General features: G+C 46.1%; 2 protein-coding genes across 2 annotated transcripts; one reads left to right on the top strand and one right to left on the bottom strand.

Moving 5' to 3' along the window:
* Positions 1-1,004: 1,004 nt before the first annotated feature.
* Positions 1,005-3,998, top strand: LOC8030726 (glutathione S-transferase Mu 4-like). The gene is made up of 2 exons (XM_029970252.4): positions 1,005-1,346; positions 3,510-3,998. The coding sequence occupies exons 1-2, from the start codon at positions 1,048-1,050 to the stop codon at positions 3,904-3,906; spliced, it is 696 nt and encodes a 231-aa protein (XP_029826112.2). The 5' UTR covers positions 1,005-1,047; the 3' UTR covers positions 3,907-3,998.
* Positions 3,999-12,376: 8,378 nt separating this feature from the next.
* On the bottom strand, positions 12,377-21,026 carry LOC8034838 (glutathione S-transferase). Its single transcript, XM_029970262.4, has 2 exons — positions 20,740-21,026; positions 12,377-12,856 (listed from the first exon to the last, which is right to left on the bottom strand). Exons 1-2 carry the CDS (start codon positions 21,003-21,005, stop codon positions 12,448-12,450), a joined length of 675 nt encoding a protein of 224 aa, XP_029826122.2. The 5' UTR covers positions 21,006-21,026; the 3' UTR covers positions 12,377-12,447.
* Positions 21,027-21,306: the final 280 nt, after the last annotated feature.

The following is a 21,306-nucleotide window of genomic DNA, read 5'->3' as shown; positions in this document are numbered from 1 at the left end:
GGGTTGACTAACCAGTTTGTCCACGCTCTTTTCTTTTTTTTTTTCTTAGTGCGCAAAAAAAAAGCTTTTTTTTTTATCGGCATTTTGTAACCGGAAATTTAGGAATCAAAAAGTTTCCAAGTCACAAAATTTTCAAGATGAAAGTTCACTAGGTCGCTTGCGTGTCATGTTTTATGTTATTTTTATCCTTTTGTTGTTTCATTGCCCTACGCCCACGAATAGTAAGTATGATAAATTCAGTGCTTACAAAACTCGTTAGTGAAACGTTTAATTGGGCTCCGTTCACTGGATTAGTCATACCGTGCTTTTTACGGTTGTATACCCTGTGGTAATAATAACTTTAAGAGTAAGCCTCTTTATATTGCGCAGCGTTCATGTTATTTTGACCGAAATAATATTCCGACGTCGAAAGCACTTATTCTATGCAAGCTCCAATAGATAAAAAAAAAAAAAAAACGTCGTTACAGGAGAGGTTTCATATCGCCTCTGGACTGACCCAAAGAACCATAGCCAAGATCACAGGGACTTGGTCCTGCTGACAACAGCCATACTCCGGTTCACCCTACGAGAGATCGCAGACGGCACTACAATTCATTTAAGCCAATCGATTGCCATATGAGTGTCACGTGACCTTCGGGAAGGCAGCAGCGACGTGCGTCGCTCAGCGCCAGATTGGCGGGGTCGTCTCGTAGCGTTCGCTGCGCTCCATCGTAATTGAAACGGTGCATAGCAGGACTGTTCTCAGCGTCAACGACCTCGAGGTTCCTGGCAATGCACCTTCAGGTATCAATAGAACTTGTTGACACTATACTCATATCCGGACCGTTTACCTCTCGATGGCGTATTTCGAGGCGCAAACACTTCCTCTCTCCGATAAGGGATGACAGAAAGCCAGCCGCCCGCACGAGTGCCCCATACCCTGCCGTCGTCGATAGCGACTTCCGTTTACCTTCTTCGTTCCACTTGAAAGTAGCGGCACCTTTGCACTCGGTATAAAGCGAGATTCGTCACGAGACACGACGCTCATACGCTGTCCCGTCTTCAACCATGTCTAGGCTGAACGACCATAACCCGGAGAGCGGCAGGCCTACGCTGGCCTACTGGAACACCAGGGGTCTGGCGCAGAGCATCCGCAACCTACTCATCTACAAAGGCGTCGAGTTTCATGACAGGCGCTTTGAGTTCGGCCAGCCTCCGGACTTCAGGAACAAGGAGTGGCTCAAGGAGAAGTTCACTCTGGGTCTCACGTTCCCCAACTTACCGTACTACATCGACGGCAACGTGAAGCTGACGCAGAGCCTGGCAATCTTGCGGCACCTAGCCAGGAAGTACGACCTCGACGGAAGGTACATTCTTTATTTTGTATTTCTGATGGTGTTTGGAGAGCAAAATTAACGTCGCTTTTGTCGCTCGCTTCATTCGCGCTTTTCAGCGAGTACGCTAAGAAAATGCCGGGATTGGCTTGTGCTCGTCGGTGGGGACCGTTTGCCGAGTGTGTTAGCACACCGCAGCTTGAACCACGAGGAGCAAAAGCTCGCGATGAGGAACCAAAAGGCCCAGCGTTCAATTTCTACCCCTGCTCGTTTCCATCTAAACGAGTATGGGGGTTATCCATGACTATTCTCATCCACAACGGAGACACCAGACGCCCACTAGGGCTGACTAGCTTCCCGTGATCTAAACAGACAAAAACACAATTACTTTACTTATGCCCCTCGACTTATTTTAATGTTCAAATATCCCTAAGGTCTGTTGCGACTTAAGTCTTCTGGGTAAGGCTCCCTAAGATGACGCTGATCGTTCAGTACCCACTGCCCAGTGAACTCAGGTGGGTCGGGAATTCGACCAAGATTTGTTTTTAGCGAACAATAGTCTAGACAAACGACTGATGACAGACGCTAGCACCTCTTTGTGGCGTCAAAAAAATGTCGTTCGCCGAGAGGTTTTCGATGTTGCTTTTCTCTGAGAAACCAGAGGCAGTTCCTGTCCTGCAGTTCTTAAGCTAACGTTGATTGTCATTTCTGTCACAGCAATTTGTCTTGGAAGTGAATGTGAACAAAAGGTTAGTAGCAAACGAGTCAGAAACGTTCCTTAATATTCGATGCTACGTTAAATAAATATAAGTGTTCCCCCGTAGACATGGTTCATAACCTTTTGTGGTTCGGTTAATATAAACTAACTTCTGTTAACAAGCCGAAACTGTATTTTGTTGGCTTCTTCGCTTGCATAAGGAAGTGCACGTCATTTCTCCGATGTTCTGTGAACCGGTTGTTAATTTATTTCTCTTTTGAAGACGAATCCTTTTAGGAACTGAGCAAATGGCTTTCGGTCTCAATCTTTTCTCAAAAAAGTTGCACGCACGTGTGTGCTCTCTGTTATCTAACGACAGTTTGCGACCCATTATTTGATGAACACAAAGCACACCTTCCTCCCTCTCACCAATGACTGGGAGGAGCAGGGTCACTTTTTGCTTTTTGGTCGTCTTGAACAATCTGAATGACCTTATTGTGGCATTTGGCAGGCTATTCCGAAAACATTTTCTGGGAACTGTAGTCCTCAAAAATAGGTTCCATTATTTTTAGTGCGGTTGTTATACAAAAAAGGTTAACTTCGCAAAAAAATTGATTGTTTTTTTTCTCTCAACACCGATATATTGCTTTATATTTTGCGTGTTAATGTGCATTATTATTTTGAATATTTGGTACGTTCATGTTGTATCCCTGCTGCTGTGGGAGAGGCAGAGGCATGTCAAGCAACACCCGAATCGTTTTTTTCTCTGTCTCCCCTTCCTAAGTAAAAAATAAAAATGTATACAGAAATGTTTGAATTTAGGAAATTCTCTATGTTCAGAAGTGTTTTTATATATACCCAGCTCCCACGAGAACCAAATACAGGCGTCAAAGGGGCCTGTCGTGGCTGGTGAATAAAACATGTTATCGTTTAAGTGCCCTGATGGGGGCGTATAAACGGTATAGCCTACGTGTAACTGAAATTGTGGTGGCACAGTGAAGATGTACAGGTGGTATAAACTAATGATTTTCTTTTCATTTAGACGCTCAGATTCTCAAGTTTAATCTTGGGTGTAAACTTCAAACATTTCAAGTTTGCATACGCAGAAGGATTTAGCATAATATTTACAGCTCCAGAGAAATAGACAAAGTAAATTATTGACGGCAGTTTTCACTGAACCTTAGGCATTACTTTAGAGACATAAAATTTACCAATGTCCCACCCTGTGAAGTTTCCTCAGAATACCAACGGCGATGCGGCTTGTCCTGTGGCTAGAGGGACCACGGATAACTCAACCCTTAAGAGATAAAAAGATGCATAGTAAAATTATTTTCCCCAAGGTTTAATATTTTAGATATTAGGTTTCATATTGTGTTCACTTTATGACGTGAATACATTTTTTTTCTGCCCAGTTTCGTACTTTGTGTAACTGTGAATCGCGAATAATTTCTGTTGTTGTTGTTGTTGTCTTTCTTTTTTTTCTTTTTTGCACGTGCAAGGACGGAAGAAGAGACCACGGAACTGGACATGTGTGAGCAGCAGGCAAGAGACCTGATCGTGGGCTTGGTAATGACAGGATACAGTCCAAACTTTGAGGATGCACGCAAGAAGTTCGAAGAAAATTTGATCAACGTGCTAGAACTCTGGGCCAACCACCTGCAAGGGCGCAAGTGGACCTTGGGCGACCGTCTGACCTATGTCGACTTCTTGCTCTACGAGGCCCTGGACTGGAACTACGAGCTCCATCCCGACGCATTCGAGATCCACCCCGAACTCCTAGATTTCCTCAAGAACTTCGAAGAACTTCCAAACATCAAAGAGCACATGACGACAGAAAACTATCGCAAGTGGCCGATAACAAGTCCCATGTGCCGGTGGGGATACAGAAAGGCCTAGTTTTTGTACTTCACATATCACGTTGTTTTTCGCAACCAAATCAGTTTTATAAGTGCATAAATATTTTCGGACATAAATTTGCTCACCCAAAAGTTGTGACCAAACTGTGGTAATATTTCCCTAGGGTGATTGAATAACGGTACCTAGGCAGCACGCCAGAGAAACGCTTAATAAGGTACAAGCTCGGCAATCCTATGGGGTCTAACATGGGCCAATTGCGGTTTTTGCTCCAAGGCTTTAGTTAGTGGCAGTGTGCTTTTTTTTTTTTTGCCTTTTTGTGGCTCGTCCCTAACTCGCCCAACAATTGCCAAAGTGCCAGATTTTAAAGACAGAAATGCCACCGAAAGGCCAGCAGTAAAACCTAACTTTGGCACTTGTCCGGCGAATTAGGTAGGGCCAAGGCATCCAGACTCTGGCCAAAGAAGGTCAAGTTTGGCTCAACCAATTAGCTCTTTCGGGCTGTTTAAAGGGGTACTCCACAGGTTTTATGAGCTACCTCAACTAACTATATTTTCCGACTCCCCGGCTTTTACCCTTTCGAGTATGCTATTTAGTATCGCGAAATTCATAATAGTTATTGTGAAATCAGCAACTGAAAATGATGCCAAAACTAACATTCAAATATACCCGCTCTGTTCAGCGCGGTGACGTCAGTGGCAGGCAGGCCTGTCGGTCGAGCAAGCAGTCTAAAAAATAGAACATGTCAATCATTTATTCCGTGCTGAAGCGCGGGTACTGGAACGAGCTTCCAAAGCGTTCATTTGACACCACGAAACTGTTTCGAATCAGTTGGGCACAAATTCTACTGTCCAAAAAGTGAACCCCAACCCTCCACTGAGGTCACTTTTTTGTTGTTGACAGTGGAAACTTTCAGTTTGAAAAATGCGGTGAGGACCCAAAATTGTAAATTCAATACCCTCGTAAAAACACAATATTTTGACTTAATACTTGGGATAGTATTTTAGCGATGTTTGTTGGTGAGCTTAGCAAAATTTCATGCAAATCGGAGACAAATAAAAAAAAGCCTGTGAAGTACCCTTTTAAGGCCCCTAAATTTTCACACAAAAAACAATATTTGGCTTGAAAACTGTGCTACTGGGTTGCCAGCAGACTTGTACCGTACGCATTACAAGTATTCAAATTACTTGTAATCGATTACTTTTTGGAGTAATTTTGTAATCAGTCGATTACTTTTATTAGGCAGTAATCACAAGAGTAATCTGATTACTTTTTGAAGTAATAGAATTACTTGTAACCGTTACAATTTGCCCACGGGACCCCCCCCCCCCCCCCCCCCCCGGAACACGCCTTTTTTTATGAAAGGACAAAAATTAATTTTTGTCCTTTCATAAAAAGAAAGATTTTTGCGGAGCTGTAGGAAACGAGGTCAATCTCTTTCTATCTACAGTTTCTGTGGAATGTCCGTTTTTTTTGTTTTTTTTCGAGCTGGGACTGGGAGTGGGAAGCCCCAGGAAAGCCACAGTGCATGACAAAGGCCATTCAGGGCGATGTTTGAGGATGCAGAATGTAGCTTTCTGAGTCCTTCGTTCAAACTAGCCTCCTCACGCACGCACACACAGAAATAAAAAATAAAAAAAATCCTGCTTAGGGTACTTACACGCAGCCCCGGCCTAGGAGAACCAGAACCGAAGAATGCCTAAAGCGGATGCAAAATATAACAAAGGCAGTTGAAACATTTTCCCTACGTGGTCTTTGTGACAAGCAATGTTTCGAGTTGAGAAGTGGTCGGGGCGATCTTTTCCGCTAATGGATACTACACATGATCCGTTTCAAATCCTGGAGCTGCTGCTCTTTTGTATAACATGCGAGCTCATCCACATGCGAATAATAAAATGAGCGACGCAAACTTTGAGCGACAACCCTTGCTCAAACTTGACAAGATCTAGAACCCCCTCCGCCCCCCCCCCCCCCCCCCCACACACACACACACTGGCGAACGCCCAAATCATTAAACGTCTTCAAACGAATTCTATGCTTGTGTCCGCACTGTGAAGGTGCAACGACCACGAAGAGGGAGTCAGTTTTTCTTCTTCAATACTTGTGCAAATGCAATATAGCAAATGCAAATGCAGTGCAATATAGGTCGGAAGTAGTTCATTGTTATGAGCGCTAACGATGTGTCTTCACACAATAAAGTAATCGGAAAAGTAACGATTACTTCCTTAAGTAATGTCCAATTACTTTTGCCGTCGAGTAATCAAGTAATCTAATCAAATACTTTTTAGCCAAGAGTAATAGTAATTTTAATCGATTACTTTTTTTTAGTAACGTGTACAAGACTGGTTGCCAGGTTACGTGACCGCCACTTGGCAACTGGAGATTATGGTACAAATTGATGTCGAAACATTAATATTTTTCGTATTTAAATGACTATTGTCCTAGAGATAGTGAAGACACCCGTGGATAACTCGATCATAAACTATTAGGAAATTTCCTACTTTTTGCAGAAAAAGCATGTTGTCGATGAGCATGTTGTTGATGAGTATTGATGAGTATAACAGGCGAAACACTCGACTCAAAAGAAAGCTTTCGTAGATACGCTGCCACTGAGCATGCACACCGCCAGCTTTGTCTGCAGAATTCCAGGGATCATTCCCGGAGGCCGCAAGCCAGCGGGATGGCGGCTGTCGTCACAGCTTTCGGTACCTTGTCAGCTTACAGGTGAACGGAATGCACCTACACTGTTTCTCTTAAATACAATATTTTATTTTTCAAGGACTACAATAATACGGGCGCATGAGAAATGAAAAGTGTTGCAAAATATTTTTGAACAATATCGAAACTATTTATATTATTTTCCTGATACGCGTACGGAAAAAGTAATGTGAAAGTAATTTGTAACGTAACAAGTAAAGTAATCTGTAACTTTTCAGCGAAAGTAATTTGTAATGATACTCCACTACATTTGGAGCTCGGTAATTTGTAATTGTAATCCATTACATTTTTTTTCAAGTTGCGAGCACAAGTTTGCCTACATGTAGGAGAGGGAGCAAGAGAAAATGTAGAGAGAGGTTGTAATTTAATGGCAGATGCTTCCCGAAGCTGCTTAGCCAATTAATCGTAAGTGGGCATGCGTTGCGTTGTAATGGGTCAAGGAGAAAAGTGGGTGGTGGGAAGAAGAAAACGACCTTGACAGCAGTCCAGCTTTTTCAGACCTCCGCATTTTTGGTTCTTTCTCACTCAATCTTCGTCATCCCTACATCCCCAACTAACCAAGAGGCCTCTACAACGTCTTCCGCCTCGTTCCGGAGTGGGTAACCACTTCGGCCGGCGGCCGATCATGCCTAACGCCAACCAAGACGACGCTGACCAGAACACGGATCACAACAGCAACTTGAGCCCTAACATCGAAGCCACCATTTGTAAGATTCCTCCAACTACAGACAATTACTCAATCATAATGGACGCCCAGGATTCTCCGGACGGCGAGATTCTGAACTCGGATGCTGCTCTTGACGACGGCGGTGAATGGTATCCAGTCCGTGCTCCCCGAAAACGTCGGTACAAGGAAACATCCAGTCAAGACTCGGAAAAGGACGCCCCCCGCACCGAAAGCCTTACTGTGATATTTGTGCCAACAAGAGGTGACCGCATCAGCAGTCTGGGCAGCCTAAAGCTGTCAGACGGTTTAGATCTTCTGTGCCCCGAGTGCATTGTCCAAATCAGACCAAATGAGCGTCTGAACTTAATTGCCGTGGATGTGAGAAATGGATTCACCACAAGAGCACTGCTCAAACGCACACGGCTCTGCGGACTTCCAGTGAAGGCGTACGAGGGCCTTGCAGGTCCCACAATCGAAGGTGTGATCAAGAACGTCGACGTAGCACTTCCTGAAACAAAAATTGCTGGACGACTGCGGTCTGATACGGAGATCGCTCGAGTACGTCGTTTCGGCTCCTCTGAGTGCGTATGGATCACCTTTCGTGGAAGCAAGCTTCCAAGCCATGTTCTTCTTGGGCGAGTCCGGCATCCACTGATGGAATTCCACCACCAACCGACTCAATGCTACCGGTGTGGAAGCTTCGGACACTGCGCTGTCACGTGCAAGCGTTCCGTTGCTTGCAGCCGCTGCGGTGAGAAGCATCCAACAAGTGACGAAAAACACGAAACAGAAATGCACCTCCACGACTATCAAATGCGTGAACTGCGGAGGACAGCATGGGGCAACATCCCCAAAATGCCAGAAATGGAACAATGAGCGAGACATTCTTCACTACTCGAAGGTGAACTCTGTCGATCTCCGAACTGCACGAGCAGCTATACAGAAATTCAACAAAGAATTCAACAGTCGCCTCGCACTCTACCAAAGTCCCCTTCACAAAAGCAGGCTGTTACACCCGCCAACGACCCCATAACGGAGAAAATGGACTGCGATACTCACCAAGCACATCCGCCTTCTCAGGAGAACATTTGCAATCTCAAGCCTCCAACAACGAATGTCACAAATCCAAAGCCATCTTCGTTACCGACTCCAGATGTGGACTGGCTGTCCATTATCAAAACCGCTGCACAGATGGCATGCTCTTTTCTCACACCCCTACAAACACCATAGGCATGTGGTCTACAATGGGTGGTCCAAGTCGCCATTGACCAGTTCGACCGCAATTTCACCAAACAACAGTGAGCCGCGACGGAAAATGTCAAAAGCCCCAAAGTAGAAAACCTAAACTACCCACTGTGCTCCAATGCAACGTACGTGACCTTAGATCTCGTCTTCCTGACCTACGCCAGTACCTTCTGGCAAACAAAATATCCATTCTGGCCCTTCAAGAGCCACGTATTCTTCTTGGAGACTGCAGACTTGCGCCATATGTGATATGCCTAAGTGCATCAAAAAGAAACGACGGCCAGTCTCGGGCGGCAATATTTGTCCGGGCAAGAATTTATCAAGAACCCCTAGACCTATCCTCAATCACAAAAGGAGCAGCGGAATACGTCGGTGTGACAGTTCGCTCTAGAGGAGAACTCTTCTCTATCATTAGTGTCTACTTTCCTCCAAACGTCTGCTGGGATCCCGAAAAGCTACGAGAGATAAAAAATGTCTCTACGAGGCACCTTGTTGCCTGTGGAAATTTTAATGCCCATAACGAGCTATGGGGAGACAGGCAGACTACACGACGAGGAATTCAGCTGGAGATTGTAGCATCGTCCTTACAGCTTCAAGCGCTGAATGACGGAACTTAAACTTTTGTAAGACCGGGAGTTAAGCAGAGTGTCTTGGATCTCTGTTTTGTTACACCGTATATAACAGCAGAGCGGAATGTTCACCCCGACACATGGGGAAACGACTATGTTCCCATAATAATCACTTCACCAAGACCTCCGACGCCAATGTACAAAGAGGTACGCGTCACCAATTGGGATGCATTTAGGGCTCAGATGGAAGGATATGCGATTAACCTTGCAGGAGACCCATCCTCTGCAATCACTCACGCTGTATCTCTGGCTACGAAAACGATCCGTGTTTTTATCACCCGTCCTAGTCCCGACCTCACGTACCTCAAACTGCGGGCGGCCCGGAGGAGAGCCCAGCGGCGAGCTCGCAGAACGAGTGATCCCGCAGATTGGATAAGTCACCGACAACTTGATGCGGCTTTCCGCCGGCGCACATCCCGGCTCCAACGGCACCAATGGGACCAACTTCGCTCTTCCCTTGGATTAGCGTCAGGTATCTCACGTGCATGGAAGATGGCCCAGACACTATCTTCGAGAAAAATGCCAACTCATCCAATCGCAGGTCTAGCAACTGCTATTGGCCATACAATGCTGGAGACGGCTGAACTACTTGCTAAGGCCTTCGCGACACCCATTCCACTACCTGCAGGTTACCAGAGTGGTAAGGAATCCAGTGCGAATAGTAGAAGCTCGCCTCCCCTTGCTCTCGATTCAGACTTCACGATCTCAGAGCTTGAATTCGCATTGCGTCGGTGTCGACGGAAAAGTGCTCCAGGACCTGATGGGGTAACTTATCAGGCACTACGAAATCTTGACAGATCACAGTACTCGGCCATACTAGAGGCATTTAATGCTATATGGCGCACAGCCATATAGCATTATATGGCTGTGCGCCATATAGCATTTAACGTATAGCTTTTAACGTGGTTTTAGGCATTTTCCTCCCTCCAATTCTGCAACTAACTATTTGAATATCTTAATATGCCGCCACTATCAAAATCAACCTTCCCCTTCTCCTCCCTCTTCTTTCACTCCTCTCTCCCCAGCCCATGCGAGTCTTTCCCCCGTTATGGGTGGATAATATTTAAGCACGGGCTTTTCCCATTTTCACGATTGTCATTACAACAACAACAACAACAACAAAAGTGGGTGGAGAGGTAGGGATGCTTGCAGACGATCAACGCTTCGTCAGCTTCTCGCAGCTCGTATTGCTAACGTGGCCCATAAACCTCGTGGCGCCGATCTGGCAGTTCGAAGCACACTGCGGCGCTGCCACGTTCCCAATGCTTTTGCTTTTCGCGCGATGTTTACCGCATCTCACAGTGTACCAGGTTCGGTGAACTTCTCATCTACACGCCCACCGCAGAAGATGACATCCACAAATACGACATCCACAGATAACTCACGCGCTTACCGTGCACGACAGAAGGCTGCGAGGTCAGTCGTTGGTATACGGAGCCTTCGAGGAGTGCTCCAGGTCCTCAAACGAGTGGGCGAAGCTCTACAGAAACGCTAGAACCTTACGGCGGCAGAGGGTTCCTCTTCAAGCACCACATTCCGTCGTCCACACGATATTCCCCGGCCGTCTACTTCTGCCGGGTTTTCACACTCCGCCGCCAACCTCCAACAGACAGCCAACAATCGCGCGCCCACTTCACCTGGGCAAGTGCCACTTTGCGCGGATAGAAATATAGTTGGAACAACTCTGCTCGTGGGCTCCAGCGGGACCGCGTCCAGCAAGTTTTTGTACAGGTCTAGAGTCTCAGTTAGATGTCACAAGGGCGAGTCATAAACGCGAGGGATATGGAAGTACCAATTGACACTTTGCTTTCTTTGATTTTTGGTGGTGTCTATCTATTAACAATATGAACATCACTATTTCTTAGATATTTGTCACCTCCCGTCATGCTTCAGACGTGTCAGAAGCATACAATTGATATCAGGAAAATCTTTGTGTGGTTTACTCAGTTTAATGTCGTTAAACAATACAGTAATGAGCACTCCGAAAGGTATACCTGCACCCACAAGTGACGTGTAGCATCTTCGTTCAATGTAAAAATATATTTTTTTGTAGCTAATGGCAGAAACTGCAACTTTTGTTAAGCTTGCTGCATTAACGAAATGTAACTGCACTAGAAAACAATTAACGAGAGCTGCATTCAGCAAGGCAGGGACTGAGGTACCCGGAAAAGGGTGAAAGAAGCAGAAGCACAATTAAAGGGGCGATGCAACAATTTTTGTGCTCTGCGCAAATACCTCTTAGAACGGATCCCTGACGTTAATGACCTATGAAACACGCGTTCGTTTTTCACCCCAAGCAATAGAAGTCCCAGAAAAAAAAATATAAAAGCGAGCAGCGTTCACCCCCTCAACTCACAGCCAGAACAAGCGGCCACGTGATCTGGAGCCGATTATATGCCGCCAACGTTGATCATAGTCACGCGCTGGGGCTGGCAAGGCACAGCTAGGACACGCGCTGAGTTCCAGACATTGTTATGGCTCGGTCACTGTCGTCGTTGCAGCGAGTGGACACGAGCCACTACCCGAATGCATGTCGAGGTAGTAATTATCACGAACCCAAATCGAGTGCCCACGCAATGCTCGGGTCCAATCTATGAACCGTATTCAAATATCGTCATTGGAGTGTACTGCGATCCCCACGTTACGTCATCAAGTTTTGCAAAGGAGAGATTGAATGAAAAGGATCGCTTTTGTCCTTGAAATTACACCGCAACAAAGGAGTTTCTTGGCCAGTAGCGTTGCGCGTGAGTAACCTTGAGTCCCACTAGTGTCAGTAAGCTCGTGTAAAGTGAAAAACATTTCAAATGAATATCGTTGCACCGCTCCTTTAAGAGGGCTAAAAAGCTCATATTTAAAAACTAGATATTTCTAAAACCTGCGCAAAATAGTCTTGAACTACAGTGTGTTGCTTTGATTGCAGTTTTGAGCCGGACGAAGGCAGTTCGTGAGCAGACATCTGCATTTCTGAGGCTCTAAATTTCTCTCCCGTGGCTCCATTGACCTGGTGTCAACGAGAAGGATAACTTGTCTCCCATCTTATCAGGTCTTAACCCGAAGGCTCTTTATTTTGCATAAAGATACTTGTTTTGCAATGTAGTTTATTGATAACGTGGCAAAGTATATATAAACTTAGCTTACCTGTTCATTAGGCTTCGAATACCTTGTTTTGCCAGCGGAAGGCCAGGTTAACCGGTTGAAATGTTCTTGAGAAAAATGAACTCAGTAAAACTTTAATATTCAATTCTATTCTACCCGACGTTTATGAAGTTGCAAAAGACAATTCTTTCTTATTTCTGTACCAAAATATTCCAGCAGCGACGTTTCTCAAAACTGAGACGACGTTTCCTTGGCAGCCCACGTCCATTTTCTACGTAGAAAAGGATACTTGCGGTACTTCTGCGACGCCATGTACTGCTTGATGTTGGGTAACTCTTCAAACTTGTTAAGGTACTTGAGTAGAGTTGAAAAACGCTGGAAAGTATCAGGTCCGAAGTCGCGAATCCAGTCCAGGGATTCGTAGAGTATAAAGTCCACGTAGGTGAGCCTTCCGCCCAGGGCCCACGTTCGTCCGTGGAGCAACTCAGCCCAGGGTTCGAGTTCGTTGTTCAAGCTTGCTTCGTAATTCTTTCGGGCCTCCTCCAAATTCGGTTCAAACGCGGTCCGGGCCAATTTCATAAACAGGTCTAGAGACTGCTGCTCCAAGAGGTCTAGTTGAGTGACTTCCTCTTCAGTTCTAGTGATGGAAAATAGAAGAGAGTAGCAGCATCGTAGTGCTTACTTTCAAACTGCGACTTTCGTCAAAGGATCTAAAACCCGCGTTTCAGAGCAATCCGAAAAGTCTTCTCACAGCAAAACTTTTTTTTTTCGAACGCTCAGCCTTCACCAGGATGAAGCGCTAAGTGTTGGAATCAGATGCCAAAATTTCAAATGCATAAATTAGTGGCTAGTTTAAAAAACCTTTTATGGAGACACTACCAGGTGTTTATCTCATGTATTGTTGGCCTACGTCGGCCATCATTTTCTTTTTTTATCGCTTTTACTATGTCCTGGAACTTCGCCATATCATTTCATGCTGCTTGAACAACATTGAAGGAGGAAGATAGAAGGAAGAGGAGATAGGAGAAGGAAGAGCAGGAGGAGGACGAGGAGGGGGAGTAGGGAGGAGGAGGAGAGGGCGAAAGGAGAAGGAGTAGAGAAGAGAAAAGGAGGGTAGGACGAGGAGCAGAGCAGGGCGAGAGGTGGAGAGAAGGAGGAGAGGTCACTGAGGAGGAGTAGGAGGGGCATACCATTTCCTTCGTACCCTTCCATCCTCCTCCGCAAGAGCTGCGCTCTAATTTCGCGTTACAGAGGTTTGTAAAGGTATTTAATTTTTTAGAGCGCAGCTCTTAGGCGCCGGTTTCCAGCTTCAGCGGCGTCGCCTTCGCCATCGCCATTGCCGTCGCTGTCGGCATAATTCCGCGAGTTGCATTATGGAAAAATGTTCCCGCTAAATTTAGCGGAAAAGTTTCCTCGCTAGATTTGGAGCTAAATTTTCACCGCTATATCTAGCGAAAAAGCTTCTTCGCTAAAATTGGCGAAACGAATTCCCCGCAAAATTTAGCAAAAAGATTTCCCGTCTAAATTTAGAGGGAGCGTTTTCCCGCTAAATTTAGCAGAAAATTTCCCGGTACATTCAGCGGAAAAATTTCCCCGCTATATTTAGCTGAAACATTTTCCCTCCAAGATAAGCTGAAAAATTTCCACGCTAAAGTTAGCGGAACAATTTCCTCGCTAAAATTAGTGGAAACAATTCTCTGCTAGATGTAGCGGAAAAATTAAACCTCCAAATGTATCGCAAAAAAATCACCGCTAAATTTAGCGAAAAAGTTTTCCCGCTATGCTTACCGGAAAAAAATTTAGTGGAAACAATTTTCTGTTGATGAATTATGCGGAAACTATTTCCCGCTAAAGTTCGAGGAAAATTTCGCAAAAATGTCCATGCTAAATGGAGAGGAAGCAGAAGAGGAGGAGGGGAGGGGGAGGGGGATCATACCCTTTCTTCTGTACCGTCCTCTCCTCCTCCTCAAGAACTGCGCTCTAATCCGGTATTGCAGAGAATTAGAAGCGTCTTTAATTTTTTATCGCTTTTTATTAACTCCTGGAACTTCGACATCTCATCCCAACTGCTTGAACAACATTCTTGGAGGAGAATGAAAGGAGGAGGAGAAAACGATGAGAAGGATGGGAGGAGGAGGAGGAGAGAAGAGGATGGGATGGGGAAGAGGAGGAGAGCGTAAGGAAGAGAGGGAAGTGTATACCCTCCCCATCGTACCCTCCCCTCCTCCCCCTCAGGAGCTTCGCTTTAAATTAACGGCACAGAGATTTGTAAAGTCTTTCACTTTTTATCGCTTTTATTAAGTCCTGAAACTTATACATTTTATCCCAGCTTGCACAACATTTCGGCGGAAGCTGAGCTTTATAAAAGGAGTAGTTTATTTTTGCGGTGAGAAAAATGATGTTCAGATTCCTCTGAAACACCGGATACTAAGATATTTCGAAACAACGACATAACGCTATCAGCTAGAGCAAACTTTCAGCATGAAGTGTCCGCTGTGCGTTATGGCTCTGCGTGATACGGTCCAGCGTGTGCTTGCGGCGATCTTGCACCGTGTTTACTTTAGGGCATAGCAATTGTTGTTCTAGATCTGTGGTTCTCAAATGGGAGTCCGCGGATCTTTTCGGGTCCGCGAAGCCCTGCCTCAGTTAAGCCCGTAATATAAGTTGCATTTATTTTTACAGCGCAGCTGTTAAGGGCTAGGTTCCCCAGGATCGTGTCCGGTATGCCGACACAAACCTACCAAAGCAGCTACCGCCACCTATAAGCAGTGGCCGCAAGCTCGCAACCAGTATGATTGCCGCCGTCGCTGGTAGACGGCACCAAGCTTTCCAGCTATCATAGAAGAATGGATAGTTGGGTGGCGCGTTGGTGGGAATTTATTGTGGGAAACAGCGCGACAAACAGGCGACGACGAAGAAGCAGCACACGTAACGAGCGCAGCACTCGTCACGTGTGTTTCTTCGTCCTCGTCTGTTTTTCGCGCTGTTTCCTACGCTCTTATCAGTTTCGGTTTGGACTCAGGATGGGTCAGCCGCGTGCCCTTTCCGGGAAGAAGACTGGCTGCGGAAGAAGCGGCGACGTACGCAGCAGCGCGATTGGGTCCGTAACCGCCGCAAAGCCGCTGTCGCCTCCACTTCCACTGCGTCGAGCGCTTCAGATTCCCTTGCCAAAGAAGAGCACATCGCTCGCCTGGAAAGCCGCCGCCGAGAACAGAACCAGCGATGTTAAGGGCGCTGGCGGGCCAACGCCACGGACGACGTTCATGCCACGGACGCCAAGCGCAAGCGCGAGGCTCAGCGACGACTGCACTCCACGCCGGCTGAACAGTTCCCGGGCGCGACGCGACGTTCCGAACCCTGGGTCGCCGGAGACGTATCCACGATCGGCGGCGTGTCGGACGAGAAGCGGGAAATGGGCGCGTGCGCGTAGCGGCAGTGCATCGAGTACAGCTCCGCTGGTCTTCCTTCTTCACGAGAGTGGAAAGGCTGAACTTTTTTAGACTGAGATCAGGGATGGGCAAAATACATGCAAATATGTATCGAAATACAAATACAAAATACTTGGTCAAAAATGTATTTAATTACAAATCTAAATACATTTCCAGAAAAGCATTTAAGTACAAGATACAAATACAACCAACTGTATTTGGTCTCCTTCAAATACTTTTCCAAATACATTCCTCAGAATTTGCATCAGCGACTTCAGGGCACCTGCAACGGGTTTCTGGATATCTCATTTTAATTTTGCATCGCACGCTCGGGGGTTAGTGTGCGAGACTCCAGTAACGTAATAGAAATATAGTCACAAAAAATTTATATAATCAGCTTGGACGCAATAGGTGAAAAAAGTAGAGCTTCAAGCAGCTTTTTTTGTCCATTACATTTTGGTATAGACCAACAAAGAACCGAGACGACCAAGACGCGCAGCACTAGCTGGAAAATTTTTCATTGTTGCAACTCGCATCAGTTACGAAAATCTGGACGACCCGTGCATTTAGAATGTTCCAGGCAAAAATATGGATGGGAATCAGGCTAGAAAGCATCCCAAGTTGTCACAGGCACTTATTTAGCCGGTCTGCCTGTGAACGTCGATTTCATCACTATTCTTGCCCTGGACTAGCACCGTAATCACAAAGTCACTAAACGCTTGTGCTTGATTGAGACACTGCATTCGGTGCAAAAAGTAGTTTTCTTCCTGCTCTGGACAGTGCCTTTAAAATAAAGCCGGAGGAAAAAAAAAAAAAGAAAAAAAAGCCCCATGGCCGAATAAAGGATGGACACTATATCTTACAACCACATGCATAAAAACAAGAATTGTAATTAAAAGGATAAAACAGCGCAAAAAAACGACGGACAGTGTAAAGAAGGACACAGACAGAGTGCTGACTCGCAACTAAATTTTTATTGAACCCAACGGTGCAATATGTACGCATAATTGCTGTGACTGTGTCCTTCTTTACCCTGTCCGTCGTTTTTTGTGCTATTTTAGCCTTTTAAATATTTCATACCAACTCGCCCAAGCTTCAACTTTAGCGAGAATTGTAACTTTGGTAATAATATTTATTTATCGTAGTAGAGGCAAGTGCCGCGGGCGCCCGGCGTGCCCGGGCGCCCGCGATGAGAGAGACGCGAACTGCCGCAGGACTGGTGTATGAAGTGGTGAAGAGATTCTTGGTTTGTCGTTGCCGTTGGCATTGAGATGAAGAAAGAGCAGCTTTGGGCACCTCTTCGGATGAGCAAAATGAGTCGTTACAATAAATTTGAGGGATGTATTTTCGCCCACAAAATTGTATTTAAATACACTTGTATTTGAAATACCCATGTTTTAGTATTTAAATACACACGTCAAATACATTACCCAATTTGTAATTAAATACAAATGCAAAATACACAAAGTATTTGAAATACGTATTTCAAATACTTGTATTTGAAATACTGCCCATCCCTGACTGAGATGAAACGTCAAAATTTTCGGGTGAGTTTTCTGGTCTGTATGTCAATTAGAAACGTCTACTTCAAACTAGCCTTTCGTTGTATTCATTTATTAAATCATTATTATAATTAACCTATACCTTTCCCTTCCCCTCGCCACGAACGGGGTCCTCCATCATCTCCGCCGATCCACAAGGGGTCCGCGAAACATCAATAGATGAGAACCACTGCTCCAGGTGAACGACTTTTTTTGTAAAAGACACAGATCAGAAATTTTCATACGTGAGTTGCCCTTACTCCGTTCATGGAGCCGGTGTAACTGTGCTCGAGACGAGCCAGAGCGCTGGGATCCCGCGGTCACGATAATGCAATCGAATGCACAAACGAATGCTGTTACTCGCGCAAAAGAAAGCGAGCCCAGACCTCCAACACCGCAAAACGGAACGTTTGGCGTTTTCATTTGTTTGTGCTGTTTTGATGGTCATTTTCTTGAAGCTTTCATCCGTTTTCCATGGGAATATCTGACAAAAGCTTAATGGTCGCTTTAATATTCCTATTGCACAAGTAGGGGCATTGATACAAGGTCCGAAAAAACAACCGAGTCGGGGACAAATTTTGCTCATCTAAGTGATAGCGCTAATCGTTGGTTCTCTACTGAAAAAAAGTGACGTTGAACTAACTAAAGGTCACAGCAATGTCAGCTTGGATCGTCACAGTTTCAAGTTGTCCACCATTGTTCCCCTCCCAGCCCATTCAATATTGCAGCCCGTTGGTGGTGATTATTTGCGTGGATTATTTCTTCATCTTCTCAAACAATGGAGGAAATCAAGACCTGGACAAATAGCTGTCGGAACGCCCATTCTTTTGTCAAGCTGACTTGCAAGGGGCTTGTTTGGTTGGTTGCTTCAGAGACGAAGCCAAAGTCCCTAACACTTTCAAACCATCTGCATATATCGAGCCTGCTTCTATCCTCTGAATGTATTCGTTAATTTCACTCACCAATGGACCTTTTCCAAATACCGACGGCACCAGGCGGTGGCTGCACGAACTAAAAATCAAGGAAGTGACCTACCTGCGCTACCATCGATAATGGGAGCTACGTTACCAGTTGCTTCGCTCTCTGAGCAGCGTCGCGTGCCCAACGCAACGAGGTAGGCCTAGCGCGACTTTAAAGAAGGAAATCCGTAGCGTCCACCCAAACGTCGTGTTTTTCTTTCCGTCCACTTTCTTTTTTTGTGTAACACAATTATATATATGCTGCAATTACGTGTTCTACTCGTCGATTTACAGCCTCATTCCGAATTTCCTCGATTTTTTCGTGCCGACTTCCACAGCTTGGCATCGGGCGCTCGCGCGTGCGCAGAACGCTTCTCGGAAAAGGTCCATTCTTCTAAAGACGACCAAGCACTTCGTTTTACTTTTCAATAAAATTACTCATGCACAAAGAAAGCTTTTCGGAAATTAAAAGAATACATATTCCCCGTGACGCTTTCACTGCTAATTTATTTCTCTAAATATGCCTTTGAGAGAAAACCACGGTTGTTTGATTTAAATGATAAACATGGACAGTCTCTAATTTCACCGCTACAGCAAAAACCGACTCGGCTTGACAGTCACAGCCGGTGCAAAGCTGCGAACAGAAAGCAGCCGTAGAATTCACCGAGCATCTGCTCCAACCGTCCCCGCAATCATCACCAGAAAGCGATACTACATATGTGGAAGTATACACTTCATAAAATGGAGGTGTGTTTACTTTCCCGTAAAGTTCTCAACGATCCAATTATTTGCGATATACGGAGGGTGTCCAACAAAGGTCGAGTCCGAAGGTTTTTCTGAAGCCAATGTTGAAGTCTGCGGTACGACACTGCGCATGACGTGACCACGTGAAAAGCGATCTTCAGTGTCCCATCGGTCTTTATTTTTAGCTTTATACATATTTACCGCCTCGTCATCCGCTGAACTCCTACATAGATTGCAGTGATTGGCTATGCGGGATCCCTAGACAAGGGGAATGTGAACGCACAGTCATGTTTTAAAGGTAAATACATCCGAAGTGCACGTCTGCACGTATACGCATTTGTAGTGTCGTGAATTATGTAAGCCAAAACGATCGAGCGACGACCAAAATATACCGGTGGCGCTGCCTCGACGCGAGAAGCCAAAGCATCAAAGAGAGGTGGCCATTGAACGCAGCCTGTTCCTTTTTTGTGTTTGATGAGCACTTCAGTGCGACTCGACTTTCATTTCATTCATTGTCATTCCTAACCAGGTGGATGTCCACCGAAAGGTTTACGTTCGACTCAACTTTATTCTTTGTTACTCCCTACCCGGGCTAGTCGCCGCCTTCGTAGGTTGGCCGTGCGGTCCCTGTGTCACTCAAATCATTTTCCTACGTACGAACAGGCAAAAATTGTGATAACTAAAAAACCTCCCGGCAGAAGCATGGGCTCGGCAATAGCGCGCAGTATGCAGCATAATCATGATGAGTGCGATAGTATGCCACCCTCGTACGCATACCTTTTGTCGATAGTTCAACTTCTCGCGTCGGGGCAGTGCCACCAGACTCTTTCTGTTGTAGCTCGGTTGTTTCGGCTTAGTTAATTTCCAATAATACATGTGGGTTTGTGACACCCAACCATCGTGAAAAGGAAATAAAGATTAGGAACCTTTAGCAGACCGTTGCCGTGCTCCGCGCACCGAACTACCGGAGCCTCTTTGAAGCATGCTTCTAAGCGCGCGCCCGGGTGGTACCGTGACCGCGGGGGGCGCGCTTAAAAGCATGCTTCAAAGGCTCCGGTAGTGCGGCACGCGGAGCACGGCAACGGTCTGCTAAAGGTCCCTATCATCTTGCATCCTCCTGTACGGATTACCGGCTAGACCTTCGTTGTCCGCGTTTCTTAGAGACACAGTAAATAAGATAAGTTACGCGATGAGCCCATCGTATTTTAAAATTTTCGTATATCTTTAGTGGTTGGTATTCCGTCCGTCTCCCCACAACAATGCATCGGTACAACGAGTTTATGCAGTAGCATGCAGGATTAGTGCGATAAACAAAACTAACTAAATGTTTAACATAGCCGGAAGAGACACAGCCCGGGCCGGGCCCAAGCTGTGTCTCTTCCGGGCCGGTCGGGACGGGCCTAGAAATGAAATATTCTGTTGGGCTCGGGCCGGGCCCGGGCCGTGCCTCTACCGGGCCGGGTCGGGCCGGGCCTAGAAATTCCGGCCCGTGCAGAACTCTACACGAGAGAGCTCGTGCTAAAAAGCCTAGATTGAAGAGAGAATCGAACTCAAACCTTGGGGAGCGTTTGCAATTTAATGGTGGGCGCCTCCTCCAAAGATTGGTCGGAATTGCGCATTTCAGCTTGTTGCGGGTAGGGGGTTCACCAATGATAGCGTGATGAACCAGCCTTGTCTACTAGGTGATGTGGCTTGCGCTCTGCTGGCCCTGACCTCTAGCGGGGTTGTCGTGCAAGCAGTAACGCCTGAGTTCCTACGATGTACGTCGCTGCAACGAAACTGGCTGGCGAGATCGGCCTATTGGCAAGATTATTCGGGTCTTACATTCCAGGTCTTAAGTAACCTTACCTGCCAGCTAGGTCATGCTTCCTGCTGAGGTAGCGCATGATGGCGAGGCTCTGAGTCAGCTTCAAGTCTCCGTCAATGTAGTACGGCAAGTTGGGAAACTTTAGACCCAGAGAGAACTTATCGGCTTCCCACTCGGTGCCGGTATAGTACGGTGGTGGGCCGTACGAATATCGCTTGTCCACGAAAGCGACGTTCTTGTAGACCAGCAGGTTGCGGATCATTTGGGCCCTGCCCCGGGTGTCCCAGTAGCCCAGCACGGGTGCCATGCTTGTCTTTCTGGAAGTGTCTTCCTGAGAAAAGGAAGTCACGTTTCTTCACTCGTGTTGGTGGTTCGTTGACGAAATAAACGACTCCAAATCCCCTTGTCCCTCCTCCGATTGTGGTTTATTGGCAATCACTGCGCTTTCTAGAGCCGGGGTCACACAGCTTATACATCATACAAAAGACAGTCTGCAAACAAATTTGAACGCAAATCACCAGGCGGCGTCCGTGCTTCGGATGCCACATAGCAACGATTTCAGAAAGAAACTTGGAACGCAGCATCCGAACGACGAGTATCACGGTGAC

Source organism: Ixodes scapularis, unplaced genomic scaffold (assembly GCF_016920785.2).
Source record: "Ixodes scapularis isolate PalLabHiFi unplaced genomic scaffold, ASM1692078v2 PGA_scaffold1__304_contigs__length_218370807, whole genome shotgun sequence".
Classification (NCBI taxonomy): Eukaryota; Metazoa; Arthropoda; class Arachnida; order Ixodida; family Ixodidae; genus Ixodes; species Ixodes scapularis.
This window is presented reverse-complemented; position numbering and strand designations above follow the sequence as displayed.

Coding starts and splice junctions, on each gene's coding strand:
- LOC8030726 (XM_029970252.4), top strand. CDS start 1,048: ATGTCTAGGCTGAACGACCATAACCCGGAGAGCGGCAGGCCTACGCTG. Junction 1,347..3,509: donor AAGTACGACCTCGACGGAAG/GTACATTCTTTA, acceptor TGCACGTGCAAG/GACGGAAGAAGAGACCACGG.
- LOC8034838 (XM_029970262.4), bottom strand. CDS start 21,005: ATGGCACCCGTGCTGGGCTACTGGGACACCCGGGGCAGGGCCCAAATG. Junction 12,857..20,739: donor AAGCATGACCTAGCTGGCAG/GTAAGGTTACTT, acceptor TTCCATCACTAG/AACTGAAGAGGAAGTCACTC.